At 36.9% G+C, this 20,127-nt stretch overlaps 1 protein-coding gene across 3 annotated transcripts; it reads right to left on the bottom strand.

Moving 5' to 3' along the window:
- Positions 1-6,272: 6,272 nt before the first annotated feature.
- Positions 6,273-19,540, bottom strand: LOC141592930 (protein GID8 homolog). 3 transcript variants are annotated; one of them, XM_074413820.1, is made up of 7 exons: positions 19,233-19,540; positions 16,429-16,471; positions 14,207-14,366; positions 13,999-14,105; positions 7,406-7,537; positions 6,623-6,779; positions 6,273-6,510 (listed from the first exon to the last, which is right to left on the bottom strand). In XM_074413820.1, exons 2-7 carry the CDS (start codon positions 16,429-16,431, stop codon positions 6,389-6,391), a joined length of 681 nt encoding a protein of 226 aa, XP_074269921.1. In that variant the 5' UTR covers positions 16,432-16,471; positions 19,233-19,540; the 3' UTR covers positions 6,273-6,388. The 3 variants fall into 3 exon arrangements, with proteins under 3 accessions (XP_074269921.1, XP_074269922.1, XP_074269923.1); XM_074413821.1 differs by having other exon boundaries at positions 19,224-19,493; XM_074413822.1 differs by having other exon boundaries at positions 13,999-14,102; positions 19,233-19,465.
- Positions 19,541-20,127: the final 587 nt, after the last annotated feature.

Here is a 20,127-nt window from a genome sequence, read left to right as displayed (position 1 = left end):
TTATTACTCCGTATTATTTAAATCAGTTATAAGACGTCACAAGCTTGTGAGACGCCACAAATAATGAGAATTTGGTGTCTCAAGTCTCAACCAATATGATGGCTAAAGCCTAAAAGCGAACGATGAAAGATTAGGCCTTTGCTAGTCGCTACATGCCTACACTCATTGATGTACTAGTAAGGACTAAGGAGTAATAGATTGTGGAGCCTAACTGGAATAGTACGAGTAATTGTTTGTATTATGTGAAAAATGAAAAGAAACACACATTAAACATTAAGATCGACCGCCAACAAACAAGTTTGGAATTTGATCTTACAAGCACTAAGATGAAAATTTAGGATTCAAACTTTTAACAACTATAATTGTTTTGACTTGAATAAGTTGATACGGAGTAACTTTGAATTTTAAATTGAAAACTAAGTATTTGCGCTTCTTGATCTGTCTAATTTTGTTATGTATGGCGTTTTAGTTATAGTTTATCAAGTGAAGATATTAACTCCAAAACTGACACGTTTAATTTGATAAATTTACAAGAAGTTTATGAAAGTTAATTAAGTTTGTAATGTTTCTCTTTTTATTTTTATACTAGGATGGAAGTTTGATAATTTGGTGTTTTAAGTTCAAAGTTCATGACTTTCAGGCAGAGGACTCGAAGGTTTGGCTTGTCGGTCATATCACAAGGGAGATGAAGACTAGAAAGGGTGAGAGAGGGGCGAAAGGGAATTTGGGCTTCATTATAATTGAGTTTGTTTTCTATTAGAGTTGTCTTATAATAGAATAATTTGTGTTATGTGCATGTTGTTAAAATTTAAGAACATAACGGTTTCACCAATCTTAAGATTCTACTCGACTCAAATCCGTACTAAATAAGAGGATGTTAATTATCAAATCAAGATAAAGGGGGTAAAATGATAAGACAATAGAAACCCCTCTACCATAATCAAAGTACCATTTTTATAATTAGCGAAGAAATTAAACTAAATTTTGCACTAGCAAGCTAATTAGCACTCCATGGACGGTTCGAAAGGATGATTCATGTCAGCCGACCCCAAATCATTTTGGGATTAAGGCTCTGATGTTGTTGTTGTAAGCTAATTAGCACTCCACAGTCCACACTCGAAGCAAAATGATCCTCTAAATTTCCCTCTTCTCGGTTACCTTTCGGCGGTTCAGATTCTATCCTGTAACGATAGTAACCCGAAGAATGCTTGACACAACTAAGCAAAATGCATTTGTTTGCTGGTGCTACAAGTCCACGGCTTACAACTATACTTGAAAGTGATACAACATCAATAGACGAAGGGGGGGCTCTCTGCCCACTGCATACTCCACCCTTCCTCTCTCTTCCTGTCATCCCCTCTCTCTCTCTTTCTCTATCACTCCCTCTCTCTTTTCACAAATTATACTATAAAATCGTTGTATGGTGTGACCGCTTAAAAAAATGACCACTTTTTACCAAAAAGTGATCATTTTATGGTAAACAATGAGTCGGTGACCACCTTATACATTTCGTCACGACCCGAAGACGGAGTAAAATGTGACTCATTTAAGACAAAAATGTACACTTTTTTAGCTAAAAAGTTACCACAAGAATTTTCTAAACTATAACAGTTTGTCATTAAAATGGTAACATTTGGTCCGTCTTCAGCTTCTAACGAAAAGTGTCCGTCTTCAATGAGAATTGATGTATTTTTATAAAATGGCCAATTCGTGTTCGTTGAACCATACGCATACGACAGTCGCACACAATAACTACTACTCTCTCTTTTTCTCCCTCTTTCTCTCCCTTGGTTGATTATGGAATTTGAGTGCCCCAATGCAACAAAAAGAACAGCTTTATACAGTTACTGCCTCTGTTTAATCCCTCACTTGTAACAGTAACTAGTATAGCTTCCTTTAGATTTCCTACTAAAGTCTTCCTTTTTTCATTCCCTCTTTTGCATTCTCTCTTCTTTTATAAACTCTTCTCATCACACTCACTCTTTTCCTCTTAAATCAATTTCCCATCTTTATTTCTTCATCTTTTAAACTGGGTAGTTCACAAAATTCAATCTTTTCAAAAAATTGCAATATATTTTGGTATGGATTTTCTAAAAAAGTGTCACTTTTTTACTCCAAAATCAAATTCCTATCTATAATACTTCATGTTCTAAACTGGGTTGTTCACAAAATTTGATCTTAATTTCCTGCAAAAGTTACATTTTTTACACTAAAATCAAGCTCCCACCTGTAATTCTTCATGATCTGAATTGGGTAGTCCACAAAATTCAATCTTTTTAAAAAAAAATCACAAAATTGCAATCTTTGGAAGAAAACAATGATGGGTTTTGCAAGAACATTTGGTTGGATGAACAAAAATGAGTGCAAAAAACAATGTAGAAGCTTATTCTGGAGAGTAAAAGCAACAGTTAAGAAAACAATGAAATGCCACTATAACAATAAGGGTAAAAAACAGGTCACATTTCACTATGATCCTTCAAGTTATGCTCTTAATTTCGACAACGGCGACCACGACGAAACCGACAAATTCATGAACTTCACTAGAGATGGACCAAGGAGAGGAGACACTTGCATTAATGGAGATGATGAAAAGGCAATTGGATGTTATTACAAGCTGCAATTTTTCATCTTTTTAGCTGCTAATTCTACTTGGGTTTATGTTTTCTTAATTAGATTTTAATGGCTCATATAAATGTAATAGTTTTAGACTGTAGAACTATTGGTGGCAGTAGTATGTAGTAGTACTTGGTAGTTGATGGTGTTTGCTTGTTTTAGTTCTGACATCAAAGTGAATAGAATCATGTGATCCTGCACTTTGCAATTTTTTCTCTCTGGGTCAGAGCATTAAAACAGTCTGTGTGCCTTCATTATCTTCTTTGTTTATTTTCTTGTGTGTGAACGTGTGTTTTCATATTCATATCTTTGAGAATTCAGTAAGTATTAATACTTGCTTAAACCGTCTTAAGTTAAGACCTTTGTGACTTTTGTGAGTGTTGTCTTAACTTGGGATGGTCTTGACCAAGAATTTGTGTTTACCAAGTTAACTACACTCAGTGGTGGAGCTAGGGGGCTATTACCTTATATCATTATCACTTCGCCCCCCTTAAAAATTTTCACCCCCCTAAACTTGAATCCTGGCTCCGCCACTGACTACAGTTGGTCTCGTGTAAAATCATTGATATTGTGAGTAAACTGAGCTCTAAGACCATCGATGTGGGTAGGCAACTGCTTATTTGAGTTTTTGTGAGAGCTCTTAACTTAAGACGGTGTTAAGCAATACCTAATGCTTGGTGAATGCTTACTTAACTCATGTTTTCATCTCAATTTAGAAAAATGTTGCATGATTAGCTAGTTAATCATGTTATGAAGTCACTAGAATAAATATAGGGCAGAACAACAGGAATCTGAGGAGAAGGACCTAGTACAAACATAATAGCAGTAGGTAAGCACAGGAAATCAGTTGCAAGTGGGCCCCCACAAGGATTCTGTAAAAAATGGATTAGTTTGTTTTTCTACTGTTTTGCTGATTTGAAGTTTCAGGCTCAAATGGGTCCAAATGGTGGTTTAAGTGGTTAACCCTTTGTTGCATAAAACTCGGCCTCTTTTGTGTTTGGAGAAGACTGGTTCTATGTCTACCTGTCTGGGGACCCCTGCTAAGGTGTACAAGAAGTGCTTTTTTGTTAATTCCATGGATTACAAATTCTCATTTGTGACGGCCGATATCCGTCGCAAGCTTGTGGGTGACACTTGACCCGTCACAAGCATGTGACGGATATACCCATCACAAAAGAGACTCTTTGTCCATGGATATACTTGGACAAGTCTTGTATACGACGGTTGTAATTGTATGACAAAGTTACTTCAAAGGGTAGAATCACACGGTTTTATCGGATTTATATAAAAACATGTGTTCCATCCTATAACAACTCCGCCCTACAAATACGATTGTTGTAAATAAGTTTTTTCTCTGCTATTTGTGTTCAATTATGTGTTTCATTGATTTTAGTATTCCCTCCAATTCTCAATTATCTTCGCCCTTTTCTACACAAAAAATAAGAAAAATAATAAAGAATAAATAAAGTACGGTAAGTTGTAAAGTTTATAGGAGGGGGAAAATAATAAAGAAAAAATAATGAATAAAGAATGAAGCGAGGTTATACTTAGTTGATCTAAACCCTCCACGAAAAATGAGTATGGAACAGTTTCTTTGTATTTAGGTTGAAAAATCAAGTTATTTTAATAATAATGTCTATAAAAATACACAGCCATTATAATGATAAGATAAGATTAAGATGGTGAGTGGCTCCCCAAGTGAGGATTATCAACTAGACTTGTGTCATGTGTGGTCACAGCATCACTGTACCAAATTATTTAAATTTTTTTCTTTACAAATAAATACCAACATTAATATCTTTTGGTACCCTTTTTTCCGGAAAAGATAATTATGATACTCCATTCTTTTTTGTTCCTCAGGATTTGCTTTTTAAGTCAAAATTTCAAAATTTTGACCATAAATATACCACAAAAATACAAAAATTTATAGTATGATTTCTTAGAGGTACAAAATAAAATGGGAAGGGAAAAGTATGAAGTATAAAATTATTAGATTCTTTGCAGAACGTTCCCAAGGTCAAAGATTTAAAAAAAAAAATTGGTTCATTTAAAATATTTTGTTTCATCTCCATTTTTGTTGGTTTCAACAATTAAGTTTTAACTCCCATGCGCCTCGATCTCGGGTACATGTTGATAGACTATGCACTGCGTACAAGTAATGCATCACCCTAATGATACATAGACCGACATCCGAAACCTTTGTTCCTGGTTGACAAAAAAAAGATTTTACGGCAACTCCACAATCTATTTGCAATTTTTGGTTTCTAGCGAGCTTTACTTTAACCTCTGGGATCAACATTGTATTGCTTGGGACAAAAGTAATTATTGGAAGCGTCATAGAGCTTAAATGACCCAGAAAATGGAGAATGGAGGTAGTAAAAGGTGAATATGATGGGGGGAAACGGCAATGATTACCTCTCCCCCTAAGAGAAATATCCTCGACGATGCATTATCCCGACATCCCTAGGAAGAAATCTTTTGTTTAGCTTTGTAAGGAGAAATTACATCTGGTAAAATTACTCTCCGTTTAATTTTATTAAGAGACTTTAGACAAAGGGGCCTATTGGTTGAATTATAGTTAACTTAACAAAAATAAATTTGAAATCGTAAGAAACAATTACTCGTAATTAACATGGATTTAAGCTCGATATTGGAACCATTTCGAAAACACCAAGTAGATCAACTCGATTACACCCCTACCTAAAGACTAAAGTATATCATGAACAAAATCAGAGGGATGTACTAAGATCTCTCCCATAATTGAAAATTATTGGTATGGGACCTAGATATGACAAGTATGGTGGATAAGGGAATTTCTGAAAGAGGGTCTCTACTCTCTAGTGTAGTCAAATCCTTAGATAATTGTAAGACAGGGCCCAAATGTTGGTACTTGCTAGTTTTTGGTATGGTGCTCAGCAAAGGTGGGGAGGTGCCTCCCCATATGTCCTCTTTCTCCTCATATGAGGCTCCTCATTGTTGCACAAAACTCCCAAAAAAAAAAGTAAGGTAATTTGTGTTACTTTTGGGGAGGTTCCCAAATTTTTGTGTGTGAATTGGGGAACCCCATTGTTGCATAAATGTAATTATGAAATGGAGAGGGTAAATGGAAAAGTTAGTGGAAAATGAGGTGGACGAATAAGAAAAGGAAAGAAGATATGGGGAGCCTCACCTTTGCGGATGCTCTAAGGGAAGCTATTCAAAATAGTAAATGATTTAATGAGAAAATATAATGATCTGCCTTCACATCTGGAGATTGGGTGTTCATAGTACTTAAGGTAAATTTAGGACAGGACCTTGTACACCTATATCAACAAGTATAATCAGACAACGTTAGGACCGGTTTCGATTTTCGAACTTTGGGGATGGGGGGGAATCAAAGTCTGCTTTCTACTAACCTTACCAATTGAGTTTGTTGACCACCTAAAAGTTTTAGGCCACCGTCCCATTTCTGGAATAATAGAAGTGGGACTTATTCACCTACTTAGCACAGGAACTAAAATAAATCACCTGCAAATTTATAGGACCATGAGACAGCCATATATATATGGCCACTCCATTAAGGCTGTTTAATTCTAACAGGAATCCCCACTAAAAGAATCCCACCCAACGGTAAAGGGTAGTAAAGTCACCTGCGATTTAAGGGGGTTTTAAACACGGTATTGAAAACAGTTCTAGATATTGACTAAATTATCCAAGTTTTAAAATTGAGTTTACTGAGGATTTTTCAGGTACGAGTTCGGTATCAGCAAAGCTGGGAACATAAATACCAGAGGTTCTAAACAGCAGGGTCTTCTAGCTTAGCAGTTGACAAGTCATTAATTCGGGGATAAGCCGCCTTTTCATCAAGTTGGTTCTGAGCCCATAATAGCATTTTCAACAGGTAAGGGAGCTTGGGATCTGGATTGCAGACAAATATGAAGACGACCACGAGAAACGACTCAGAAATATAGCGGTGGCATCACAAATGAAAAAAATGAAAGATATGAAACAGAAGTAAAAGTGAACTAACCCTTTTCATGACTTTGACTGGTGAGAATTGCTGCATTGACTTCACTTGCAGTTTTCAAACGCTGAGATATGTCCAGAAGGTTTCCAACTGGAGAGTTAGAGGCATCTTCAAAAGCAAGGAGCGAAACAGTTTTCTCCAGTTCTTCCAGGAAACTTTGCTGAGAAAATATAGTGGTTGAATCAACACCGTCAAAACAATGACAATCAACCAAAACATAGAGAACAGAGTACAGATAATGGTTTTGAAATGGAAGCTTTGTGTGGTGATGTGCATGGATAAACCAAACGGGGTGCACAGGGTTGCACGTGCACCTCCTGATAACTAGGAAAGAAAAATATACATTGTCTAAGACTCTAAGAGTTGCATAAGAAGAGCAGTAGCTCGCAAAAGTGGAGGAAAAGGCTATGCTTGGAGCAAGTAATGTAAAGGGAAAGGAGATTGAGTAAAAAATTAAAGTATGAGAAGAGGCAGTAGCACAGAATCTTATTCGTCACAAGCAAACAGCCCTTCCTCACTTTAAACCTAAAGTGTATAGATTTGTCATCCATAAAATCGTCATCGACATTCGACAATCCATAAAATTATTCAGCTGAAAATTATTATCACATTTGGGATACATTCAGGCATTCAGCAGCCCTTAGCATAGCAGATGATACCATAGATAGAATTAGAAACTATCTTTTAACAACAGGGCAAAAGCAGCTTTAATGAAGGTGTGAAACCAAACATTGTAGAAAATAGAAAATGGTAATGTGATAAAGAATTGCATGGATTTAACATTACATTTTCTTCTCCCCTAGGGGCAAGCTCTTCTTGAGCAAATTCCAGAGCCTCTTCGATCTTTTTGTTCCTGACCAGCTCTATGAACCGTTGCTGCTGAAGATGGAAAAACAGCTGTGGATTTGTATCAAGTATCTGCGAAGCAGATCCAAAACAATAAAGTCAGATGCTTAGATACAGAGAAATAATTCTTTTTTAATATTACTATTTTCCTTTCGTCACCACAAACAAAAAAGGGCAACTTCCCAACAGGTGGATATTTGAAACCAAACCCTTTTATAATGTAATCACCATCACTGCGAGTTTTACGAGAAGGCTGGAAAATCAAAAGACACAACCTTATTACAAGAAAAAAAGAGGTTTCGAAGAAAATCTAGGCTAGTAATAAGAAGCAACCGAGTACAGCTTAGCTGTTGGATATGTGAACTACATACTTGAAGCAGCTAGTGATACACACAGTCTTGTTATCTCTACCATTAAACTAGAAAAAGATTAACATAACAATGTGGAATACGATTAGAAAAAGAACTGAGTGGAGCCAAAGACTAATTATTCTTTGATTCTGGATTATGATGAAATAAAGAAAAACAACTTTCTAAACAATGTTAAGCTTATCAGACTATCCAAATTTCGACGCAACTTTCATTTTTCCTCGTCTGAAAAGAGCCTGTGTGTACAATTAACACAGGGGTAAGGTTTCATACATCTAAACCCCAACACCAAGATTTACAGGAACCTTTGAAACACTGGGATCATGTTGTTGTAATGAGGAATACCTTTCAAAAAAACATTACACTTCCCCCAAAAGTTAAAACATATAGATTAAATCCCTATTCGCACTAAACACTATTACTGAAATGTAGCTTTTTAAAGACCCAAATTAGAAGCTCCAGATATCCACAGCAAGGTGACTTCCCCTTCTAATCTCCCGATTAATTCCATTAAGTGCGCTCAACATATTCACAGAAACAAGAACTACAAACCACAAGATATAAGGTTGTACCGAGAATACAACATTAATTATGTGGATTGAATGAACATAACCTTACACCTATGTTGAAAATCAAACGAGGATGTTTCCAGGTTACCGATAATGAAGATTTGTGTTCAGGATTGCATCAACCCAACTACTGACCCACAAGGCCACAATATAAGTGATGTGAATTTGGCGGAAGCGGAAGTCATTTTTGTAAGGTTGTTTTTGTGTTTTTGAATAAAGGGGATATTTGTTTCAAGATCAATGAAGACCTCGAAAACAATGGGATATTTGCCGTAACTAGACCTATAGTTACGTCAATGGGTGAATTGTTTGATACGCGTCAAACAATCCGACTTAAACTTTGGATCGCGTCCTCGGTCTAAGCAAGGTACGAAAAACTCGTTTCGACCTCTTGAGCCTTTTACTCGTGTAACAACACAAATAAGGAGACAAGTTTCTCACACATGGTGAACCTTTTTACTCAAAACATCATGCTTACAAATGAAGAGAGCCAAGCCTTATATAGGCCGAATGATGCTTGGGCTCCAAGGCAAGCTTTCAATGTTTGCATGAGTAGAGGTGCCTAGTTATTAGTTTTGACTAGTGTAGAAAAACTAGGAAAGACTTTAGAAGAAAACTAGAAAAGACTAGGAAGAAAACTAGGCGATTAAGAAAACTAGGTAGTTCCATGCACTTGGCCTTGGTCTTTCCCGAGGTTCTTCATCCCTTTCTTCACGGTTTGCACGGCGCCCAAGCCTTATTCGGACTGTTTTTGTTTTATTTTTCGCGTCCCTAGATACGGTAATTTTCTCGTAGAATTTTCGTTAAAGTTCTCGTACCGTGTTCACATCAATAAGGAGCATAGACAATTTAGTGACCAGTTTTGCTTTATTCTAGCGTATTCAAAAACCAATGAAAAGTGAGTCTTGGGCTTCATAAGGAAAAAACAAGTAGATCAACCGCGAGACAACGAAAAATATAAATTCAGAGGTACTCCCTATTTAATTATCTCTTCCAAGAAATTCTACTTAAGTCATCATTACCTTCCTTAGTTTGAGAAAGCGCAAAGCACACTGAGGCGATGGGGTCCCAAGGGGCTGAGGCGCAATGCACGAGGCGAAGGCGCTCGCCTTTTGCACACGAGGCGCACTGACTTTTCAGAAGAACATCCATATTTTACAATTAAATTTTGTGCGAAAATAATCCCTTTTTTGTTTTAAAGAGGGCGAACATGTACTTTAAAAGTGAAAATTAAGGATAAGGGGGAGAAAACAAGGGTAAAATAAAAGAATTTGGAAAAAAAAAAAATGGAATTGCACACAAATGCGCCTTGGTACGCCCCCCGCACTCACCTCACTAGTTGTGCCCATGCGCCTTAGGTGCGCCTTTTATATCCCATGCGCCTCATAGTGTCTGATGCGACCTCGCTAAACTAAGTTACCTTAGACTTCTGAAAGTTGAAGAAAACATATTAGGCCTAGATTCCCTCACGAGGTGAACACTAAATCCTTTAGGGTGTGTTTGGATTGAGTGATTTGGAGGGAAAAGAAAGGGAGGAAGAGTAGGGAATTGAAAATCCTTTGTTTGGATAGCAAATAAGGGTGGAGGGAAATGGAGGGGGAGAGATTTGGAGGGTTTCATTTTCCTTCGTCCAAGGCAAATTTGAATTTCTCCATAATAAGCAAGATTTGGAGGCAAATTGTATCCAAACACCCACATTTCATTTGCCCACCCATTCCCTTACCTCCATTTCCCTTCCCTCCTTCCCCCTCCCCTTCCTTTCCCTCTACTTTTGCTATCCAAACACACCCTTATATTCTTCATATACACATTGCCTTGTTTGGATGAGGGGATTTGGAGGGAAAGTGAGGGGAGGGGAAAGGAGGGATACAAAATCCCTTGTTTGGATTACAAAAGGGGTAGGAAGGAAATGGAGGAGGAGGGATTTGGAGGGATCCATTTTCCCTCCATCAAGGCAAACTAAAATCCTTCCAACATAGAAAAGATTTGGAAGGAAACTCTAACCAAATACTCATCCTCCATTCCCCCTCCCCTTCCCTCCCCCTCCTCTCCCTTTCCACTTTTGCTATCCAAATACACCCTTAGGGTGTGTTTGGATTGAAGTATTTGGAGAGAAAAGAAAGGGAGGGAGAGTAGGGGATTTAAAATTCCTTGTTTGGATAGCAAATGAGGGTGGAGGGAAATGAAGGGGAAAAGATTTGGAGGGATCCATTTTCCCTCCTAAGGCAAATTAAAATTTCTCCACAATAGGCAGGATTTGAAACACCCATAGTCCCACACCCTATTTCTCCTCCCCTTCCCTTTCCTCTCTTTCTCTTCCCCCTCCCCTCCCTTTCCCTTCATTTTTCCTATCCAAACACACCCTTAAGGAGGGGTGGAGGAAGGGAATATCAATGATAAGAGTCCCTCGTAAGGAAAATGGGGAAAAGATGACTAGTAACCCTAGATGATCATAAGTTAATAGAATTAGAAGAGAGTAATAAAGATTAAAAAAAAATGAGAAGAAAGAGGCGATTGGTGGTTTGTGGTGGTGGTAGAGGGTGGAAAGAGGAAGTGAAATGCATTACTTACGGCGGAGGTATGAAATTATTCCCACCATAAAGAGGAAAGGATTAGCTTATTATCTCATTTTACCACTAGCTAACTACTCACTCTCAGTGATATACTCCCCTAATATTCCATCTCAAACGGCCACTAAAGTACATTACAATCCCATAATAACATTGCTAGGTGTGACAATCCTCACACTTTGACCCCCATAGAATTTATTTTTTTGTGAATTAGGTTGTAATAATAAGTAGGATTTTTTGTAAGTCATACTTCCAAGGTTTCTTCCTATAGTTTTCAAGCCTTGGAAGCGTACTCAACAAAGAAGCCAACCATTTGCGTGCTTGTGCAAAGGTCCCCGCCATATGGCTAGCACCCAAGGAGAGGCCGAAGGGGTTACGGCAGCACCTTGATGGGGGCGTTCGACAGATCAATGCAAAGGGAAAGAGTGAAAGACGAGAGAACCCTATCGAGAATGGATCAATGGACTAATGTACGTGGACTTGGTTGTCAATGGATAGCAAGCTTGTGTCATGATAGACACGAGAGCGACCGACAACTTTGTCACCTAAAATGAAGCTAACAGATTGAGATTGGGTTTGGTGCTGAGGACAGAGTGGAGAGTGGAGAGTAGGGCATTCAAGTAACTAGGTAAGGAACCGTGGGCTAATGGACGACCAGACGGAATAGGCTTGGGTAGTTGGATTCATAGGCAAAAGCGAGACGCAAGAGACGCCTGCTTACTTCATTTTATAATTTGAAAAACGTAGCGCCAGGACGCATATCATTCGAAACTGATGGGAATTCCACGTGGTCCGGGAACAAGAAGGCATTTCACGGGTTCGAAGACCCAAGGGTGAACAAGACCTCGCTACTGCTGCTAAAAACGGTTGGAAGGAATGAGCGTCTAACTCCCCACGTGGGGTAGACAATGAGAGTCGAGAGACACTTAGAAGAAGGCTTCGAAACTTTAGGGAGTTGCGCCGAAGTCCTGATTCGGGTCCTGATGTCCTGGTATGTAGATTGTAGAGTAAGGGTCAACTGTCCTAGAAAACAAGGCTTGAAACTTTAGGGAACAGCGGCCCCGCTGAAGTCATTCGGCGTCTTGGTGTTCGAGAACTCATTTGTCCATGAAAACTGGTCGAAGACAGCTTGCAGCAGCGTGTGAAGTGTCTTCTCTAGGAACGAAAACATGAAATTTTAGGAACCGCCCCATTGCCCAGAGATGAACGTCGAAGACTTGATGTTGAAGAGACATTATGTCGGAAGATTTGACTGCTTCTTGAAGGGACGAGTGATACAACAATGGTGTTGCAAGAGTTAAGATCAACAACCATTGTCGAACACGGGAGTTGAAGCAACAAGAATGTCTAAACCCAAGATGAAAAAGACGACCTCCACTCAACGGGGGAGCTAATCTGAAGATTTGGGCGTCGCTGAGGTCGGCGACAAATTGGGCGGTTCATAGATTATACTAATTTGGGTAGTTTCTGAGTTTTATAACAAAATTTTTGGGCTTTATTTTGAAGATTATGAATTTTAATATAAAGTTAATGAGTACATTCACTTAAACAATAAACTAAAAAGTTGCAATATAACTCAAAAACTTTACATACAAATTCAATTAATTTGAGTTTGACGTCAAAAAATTAAAACGAAATTCATAAACTTTAAATGCTAAAAAAGACATGTAAGCTCAATTACTAGAAGGTCTAAGGTAATACATCAGATGCATAATCCTTTTTCCCAAATTGGGTGAGGGAGAGCGCGACGGTAGTCACACTTCTATAAAATTTACATTTTCGCACCATCAGGTTTCTTCCTATATGAAGACGGTGACCTCCGCCCAGCGAGGGAGTCTTACAAGAGCTGATTTGAAGATTCGTGCAACGCCGAGGACGACGACCAATTGGGTGGAAGAGTGTGACGGTCCTCACAGTTCGTAAAATTAACATTTTAGTACCCTTACGTTATAATAAGCATTAAGTAGGATACTTATAAGCCTATATGTGGGAACTTTAGTTATGATATTTAGTTTTAGTTTTATAGGCCTACAGGAAACGTATCGCACGTATCGCTCTGTTGCACTAGAATTGTACTATCAAATTAGCCTCTTTAGAAAATGCTAGTTCGAGACGAAATGTATCGATCTGCTGCACTAGAGTTATTCTATCAAATAAGCCACTTTAGAGAGTGCCAATGAAAATCGCTTCCTATCTCAAGCTTTGTTAATGCTTTTTGCTTTGTTTTTTATATAAAAAATGTCGCCTTTACTTAGCTTTGTTTCTTTCATGTATCAGACTTTGGTAATCATGGCTAGAATACTAGTGGGCGATCCCTCACTATAACTTGACCCTTCAAGCTTGCACTCTTGCGAGGAGAAGACGGAGTGTGTGTTTCACGATCTGGATCCGGCGAAAGTATCGGATCGTGACACTACGTCTGGGCAAATTCTTGTTTTATTATTCTACCTTGGGAGACCAGATGAAAGAAATTTGACACGTCGGAGGAGATAAGAATGGCACACATTACTTTTACGCATCTAGATGAAAGGGGGAGACATATTTAAACACTGGTTATTGAAAGTTCGCATAACCCCATAGTTAACACAGAAAAAGCCTAAAGTAAGAGTATGCACATAAATTGTCAGCTTAGTATCAAAATTCAGAATGGCATTTGGGAATTGAGATCATGTGAACGAAGCTGAAATGGTTTGTCAAGCATTTTGTAGTTTGATCCACTAGCTGGCACTAAACGCAATTTTTACATGGCAGCCGACTCATACAGTTATTACTTCTTATTCTGCTATTCAGATGAATGAGCCTCGGCTTTGAAACCGACCAGCCAGTACACTCAGTAACAGTAAAAATTCCTCGTCTATTTTAAAAAAAAAAAAATAGAAAAAACAGGAAGATGAAGACAACTCAATCATGTCAACAATACACATTAAAACTGCAAGTTTAAGAAAAAAAGAATGATTTTGAACAGAAAAAAAGTAAGCAATATCACTAATCTGAAGGGGCCTATAGTTACTGAAATGCGTACATACCTCTGGGTTCAAATCATTGACTTTCTCAATAGCATCCTCGACATTTCCACACTGAACTGCCTTCTTAACTGCCATTCGATCTGTGATTGTTGCCAAATCTATATCTGCTGATTATTAATAAGGAGGTGCAAAGGGGAAATAACAGGATACCTACACCCTCAATCTATAAACATAAAAATAAAAAGTTTACAGGAAAAACAAAGGATACGTTCGGTTCCGGACTCTTGACGGAACTTCTCTGCAGCATCAACGTACCCCTCGGTAACCAGAAAATTCATCACTAACTTGTTCATATCCTCTTTCCTAATCTTCACATCGCTGAGTTTTTTCTCCCACTCTTCCTTTGTTATGACCTTCTTTGAGGTAGCCTACATACAAAATAGTTTATCAAGTTTATTACACCATGAGTGCATGAGAAAGATAACATTTTAGATTCCCTACAGCAGGACCATCATGAACTACAGAAAGTGATGATATGGTCAACATTGGCTATATACACGCAGGGAATTTACCACGAGAAATTTCTTGTTAGACAAATCATTGTGACCAACGAGATTGAAATTTTACACACGATAAATAATTAATAGCCCAGGTATTTCTCCTGAACAAGATCGACAAAAAACTACTGTTAAGATGAACTGTTTCAGATCTGACAAATTAAAAGATATAATTGTAAAAATGATAAATAAACACGAATAATCATAAGGAAAGAATATCTAAGACTACATTGACAAAAGCAAATCACTTGGCGGAGAAAAAAATGCTAAAGAATCTATACCGCGGCCATATGGTTGAGGACATCACTATTTGGATCAATTCTACGTCGAGTATTTCTTCGACTAAATGTATAAACCAAGGGAGGGAGGTCATCCGGTGTTAGATCCATTGGCAGATTACTAACTGGTGTTAAGTCTTAATGGCAAGGAAAAAGGATGGAGTATAGATGATTAAATTTAAGTCTGGACTATAACGTAAGTTTTAGGATATAAATCTCTGGTAAAGGCAAAAGGAAAGAAATCGAAAAGATTTCAGACTATTTGAACATGCATGGGACGGGGAAAAAAATGTGAAGGGGATTTAAAAAGGATCCTCTAGTTTGTCTTATCACATTTCCCTACAAACTTATCAAACGACAACAACAAGATTACCTCAATGCCTCAAGGGATAAAGGGAGGCGTTGGATGTACGCATCCTTACGCGCGTGTTAACACTAACACATCGAGAGTTTCATCAAATCACTCATCTAACCAAGAAATAAATGGGAGGACTTTTAAGTTGCTAGACTTGCTACCTTAAAGTTACGGAACATGGTAATTGGAAAAGACCACAACATTACGGAGCCATATCAACCTACGTTAGTTTGGCTTGGCTACAAGTTTCGGACACGACCAGTTGTTAAAGTGTCGGACACGACCAGTTCTAAAATGAAGTGTCGAATGTCGGACAAGCGACACGTGACCAAAGTGAAGTGTCTGGGTAACATAGATACCAACTATTCTTACACTCTACAAGAAACCAAATTGGACACAATAAATGCACCAATCTCATACAAGATCATAAAAAAATCTTTAGTAAAAGCCATAGAACTGGAGAGACACTTATTAGTCGCTTCTACAAAGCCACTTTAACACCTTATGTAACACACTTCCTACACGACAACATCATTACCCCAGTGCCTCAATGGCTCCCTTAAATTGCGGGGTAAGAGGGGTTTCTGATGTACACATCCTTATCCTTGTGTTAACAACAAAAAGAGGTTGTTTCTAAATAACCGATATTAAATATTGCGTCGAGAACTGCATTAAAGCACTGTATACTTCACAATCGAAAGAAGCGCAACCGCTTTAGTGATTCATTTTGCTTTACTCCATCCTAATCCATAATCAAAGAGTAATGGGTCTTTATCTCCATTGGAATTGGAAACAGCACACTTCCTACCCAGATATACCAAAAATTAGGACTGATGAAGTACCTTTTACGTTTACAAGCATACACCATGAGTCCATGAGGTATATGTGCAAAGAACCCTCCAAAAAACACTTACGTCGTCATATATCGTGCCCAAAGTAAACAAATACAAGAGACCCCTCATTGATACGTACACCCCAACCAAAATATGAGATGCAAATCTCAGCCAATTGATCGGTAAATGAAAGTTGTTTGCAACTTATTCAATAACTGATTCCGAACAGAGGAAAAAAAGTTACCTTTACGGTTTTACTTTTAGACATATTTAATTATTTACCCTTGTTTAAACCAACAACACCGACCCTCCCCTAAATAGTTTACATATCATTCAAAAACAAAGGGGAAAGTTTTACATCGTGTTCATGTACTTAAACAATCACAAAAAGAAAAATACGAAATAAGATAGAGAACTACTTATTGAGCAGGATAATGAAAAAGTAAATAAGAGGATAGCATAATTACCATTGGTTCTTCGATCCCCAAGCTGATGAACGACGTACTGTGCCTTCAAAACCATCCGAAGAAGAAATTAAACTACAATTTCCCCATACTCGTAAAAATGCAAAATCCAAATCAGTCTATTCAATAATATGCTATTTCAAAGACAAAAATTTAACATACTATAGTAAGCATTGCAAAATTATCACATGCCTTATGCTTGCACACCATACAGAATCATTTTCCAAACTAGACTTAATCACCTTCGTTGACAAATTCTTAAAGCAAAATCAGCTCATGGACTAAGCAAAGCTAATTACAATCACTTTCTTAGAGTTCGTACAAAATTGATTTCAAAACTAGATTACTTCTTAATCATTGATACTTTCAGTTTTCAGTTTTTCACTAGTACTCTTTCAAGTCTACTTAGTCCCTTCTCCATTTCTAGAAGCAAAATCAGTTTCAGGTCTTATGAAATCAATCAATGCCACTTCTCATTTAAAGTTTCAGGATACCATATGATGTACATGACTCTATCCAGAGAGGTTTTCTCCATATCACTCGTAATGAAAAATGCATCTCGAAGTACGTGGAACTACTGCTACATCTGAATCTAAGAAGTGCATGCAGTTTGATGAATCATTGTGCTAACCATCCTTTCAAGATTACCGGTTCATTGATCAAGAACAAAACAGCCATAAAGACGTAGGCAACCGGCTGCTAAATGTCTCTGTTGAGTTCTATCATATGTTCTACTCCTCTCTTTGAGCATTGAAATCGGAACCAGTATCCCATATTACCATATGAACCTATGACACTATATCCTCCCCCATTCTCCACATTTTCAGGATCCTGAAAAGGGAAACCATCACAGCTACCAAAATTGTCATGTCACCTATATCCAACAGACTAACACCGTGATACTAATATACTATAAACTCACGTGATATTCACATGCTCCATATTTTATAGAATAGTTTTCCAGACATAGCCAGGTCTATACGCTTTTGCAAACAAAGATCGCGTAATGTCTGCAAAAGAAATAAGTGCCAAACAAACTTTGCTAAACTATCCTGGATTTAGAAGATATTCATATATCTGTTCTTTGTATGCGAAAGTGTCCAATAATGTCTTCATCTCTTTGAATATACATGGCATTGCCCAACTACTATAGCTAGGTAGCCATACTTACAAACATGCTTACCATCGAGTATATTGGCATTACCGCCATTTTTGGGTATAAAAATCATATCAAGATAGCACCATTTTCCAAGATCATAAATGACTACCTACATTAGAAATTATCATTACAAAAAAAAACCTCTCCATAGACCGCGTCTTTACTATAAAATTTTTTAAAAAAAAAAGTTCCTATATAAGGGATTAACATCCACTCAACTACGGAAGAATATCCTAATTATCATAAACACCTTCCTTCGTTGTCCCCCACGGATTACCCGCCAAAAGTCCGAAGTTAATTATGAATAATCTATGCCCAAAGCGACCACATTTAATCAAGCTTCAACTTTCCATACCTACAAATCACCATTCACACAGATAACAAACACAATCAGTCTTATAAAAAGACCTTGATATTTAACACAAAACCTTAAATGCGACAACATTTATTCTCGCTTTATCTAACTTCTCCCTCCCTCCGTAGTCCATCAACTACTCCAAAATCATTTGTCCTATTAAAGATCACTTAACTCAATAGTGTAGAATGACAATCAATGTCAAGCAAATTCACGGAAACAAGTTATTGATAAGAATTAAGCACAAATTAAACAACAATTAAATTATTTACAACAATCTTAAAACACATTCATGATTCAATTACCTAAAGTCACGAAAAAACATTAAATCAACAATTACCGAAAAACTTGCACTCAAAAATCAAAATCATTAATGCAGTGATAGAGAAGATGAAATCAGTCAAATCACTCAATTATCTGAAGTAAATCATTAATACAGAGATATAGAAGGCAAAATCACTCAAAATCGAATTTCCTAGCATAGATCACTTCACTCAACTCAATTTCAAAACCGATAAAAAAAATATCAAGCAAATTCAGGAAAAAGTAACATATACAAATTTTTAAAAAATGACAAAAATTTGTACATGACAATCATAATTCAATTACCTGAAGTAATAAACAATCGCTAAATTGAAAATTACCGAAGATTAAACATAAGATAAAAACGAGAAAATCGCTCAAAATTGAATTTCCTAGCAAAGATCACTTCACACAACTCATTCAAAAACGATAAAAATCGAATAACATATACAAAAAAAAAAAATAAACACAAAATTGACAAAAGGTTCACATGCAATCATAATTCAATTACAAAAACTAATAAAAAATCGTTAAATCAATGATTAACGAAGATTAGCGAGAAATAGAGAAGATAAAATCACTCAAAACCGAATTACCGAGAAAAGATCACTTCGCTCAACTTAAATTCAAAACCGATAAAAATCAAGCACATTGACGAAAACGAATAACATATACGAAACACACACACACACACAAATTGACAACAAATTTACATGATAATCATAATTCAATTACATGAACTAATAAAAAACCGTTTAATCGACGATTAACAATCGATATAGAAGATAAAATCACTCAAAATCGAATTTCATAGCAAAGATCACTTCACTCAACTCAAATTCAAAAACGATAAAATCAAACAAATTCACGGAAACGGAAAAAAAATTGACAATAAATTACACAACAATAATAATTCAATTACTTGAACTAATGGAGAAGCGTAAAATCGAAAATTCACGCGAGATAGAGAGAGAAAGTTACCGCGATTACCTGAAAAATGTCGACGGAAAATTAAGAGAGAGAAAGAGGATGAAGAATCGCCGATGATGATGAAGAAGAACAGTGTTTGTTTTTACTGTGCTGACTGGTGATGAGTTGTCCGTTTGTATTTAAATGCAGGGATTGGATTAAGGGAGTAAATAGAAGGAAATCAAGTTAAATCAAATTTGTTTAACTTGAATTTCATGTCCGATTAGAAGACTGGGATATTTTTTTGATTTCATGTTTAATATCTACACCAATTGTAGATGCATTTGATGTTGTCAAGTCCATTGGATATGTAGAATCAAGTCAATTGTGGAAATTTCGGGTTTTGGAGGTTAGGGTGACGTTCATACGGACGGACGACGGTGAATGATGTGATGGTTAACTGTTATGACGGCGTTTGTTAATTCTGAGTCCGGTTGATACTTCTGATTGTCAATTGTCGGATAAATAGATGATTGTCATCATATTATATATTTAATTGTAAATAGTTGCAAATCTATTCTATGTATCAACATTTCGAAAGTGATCGGTAAATTCATTTTTCAACTCAATCTCTGTTTTTAAGGAGATCGGGCAAGAATTTGATATTTCTGAATGAAAGTTCGGGATTGAAGGGATTATAAAGCAACGTTCGTCGTTGATCGGAATTGTCATCACTTCTTTGTTGCCAATGACTCGAATCTCCCTCAACAACTAGCACTATCATCTTCTTATCCGCTTAGCTGTCCGGAAACATCTTTATCCAAATAAAAAAATTTCAATTAAATATTCGGTTGTTTTATGTATTTGATTTGTGGTTTTAGTTGCTATGATGATTCTATTTGTGAAAATTTGAGGTTGAAATATCTAAATTGAGCTTTATCGTTAATATGGGTTTTCGGACATTATCATTGTTTTT

This window comes from Silene latifolia, chromosome 7 (assembly GCF_048544455.1).
Source record: "Silene latifolia isolate original U9 population chromosome 7, ASM4854445v1, whole genome shotgun sequence".
Classification (NCBI taxonomy): domain Eukaryota; kingdom Viridiplantae; phylum Streptophyta; class Magnoliopsida; order Caryophyllales; family Caryophyllaceae; genus Silene; species Silene latifolia.
Note: the sequence above shows the minus strand (reverse complement) of the source record. Positions and strands in the feature narration are given on the sequence as shown.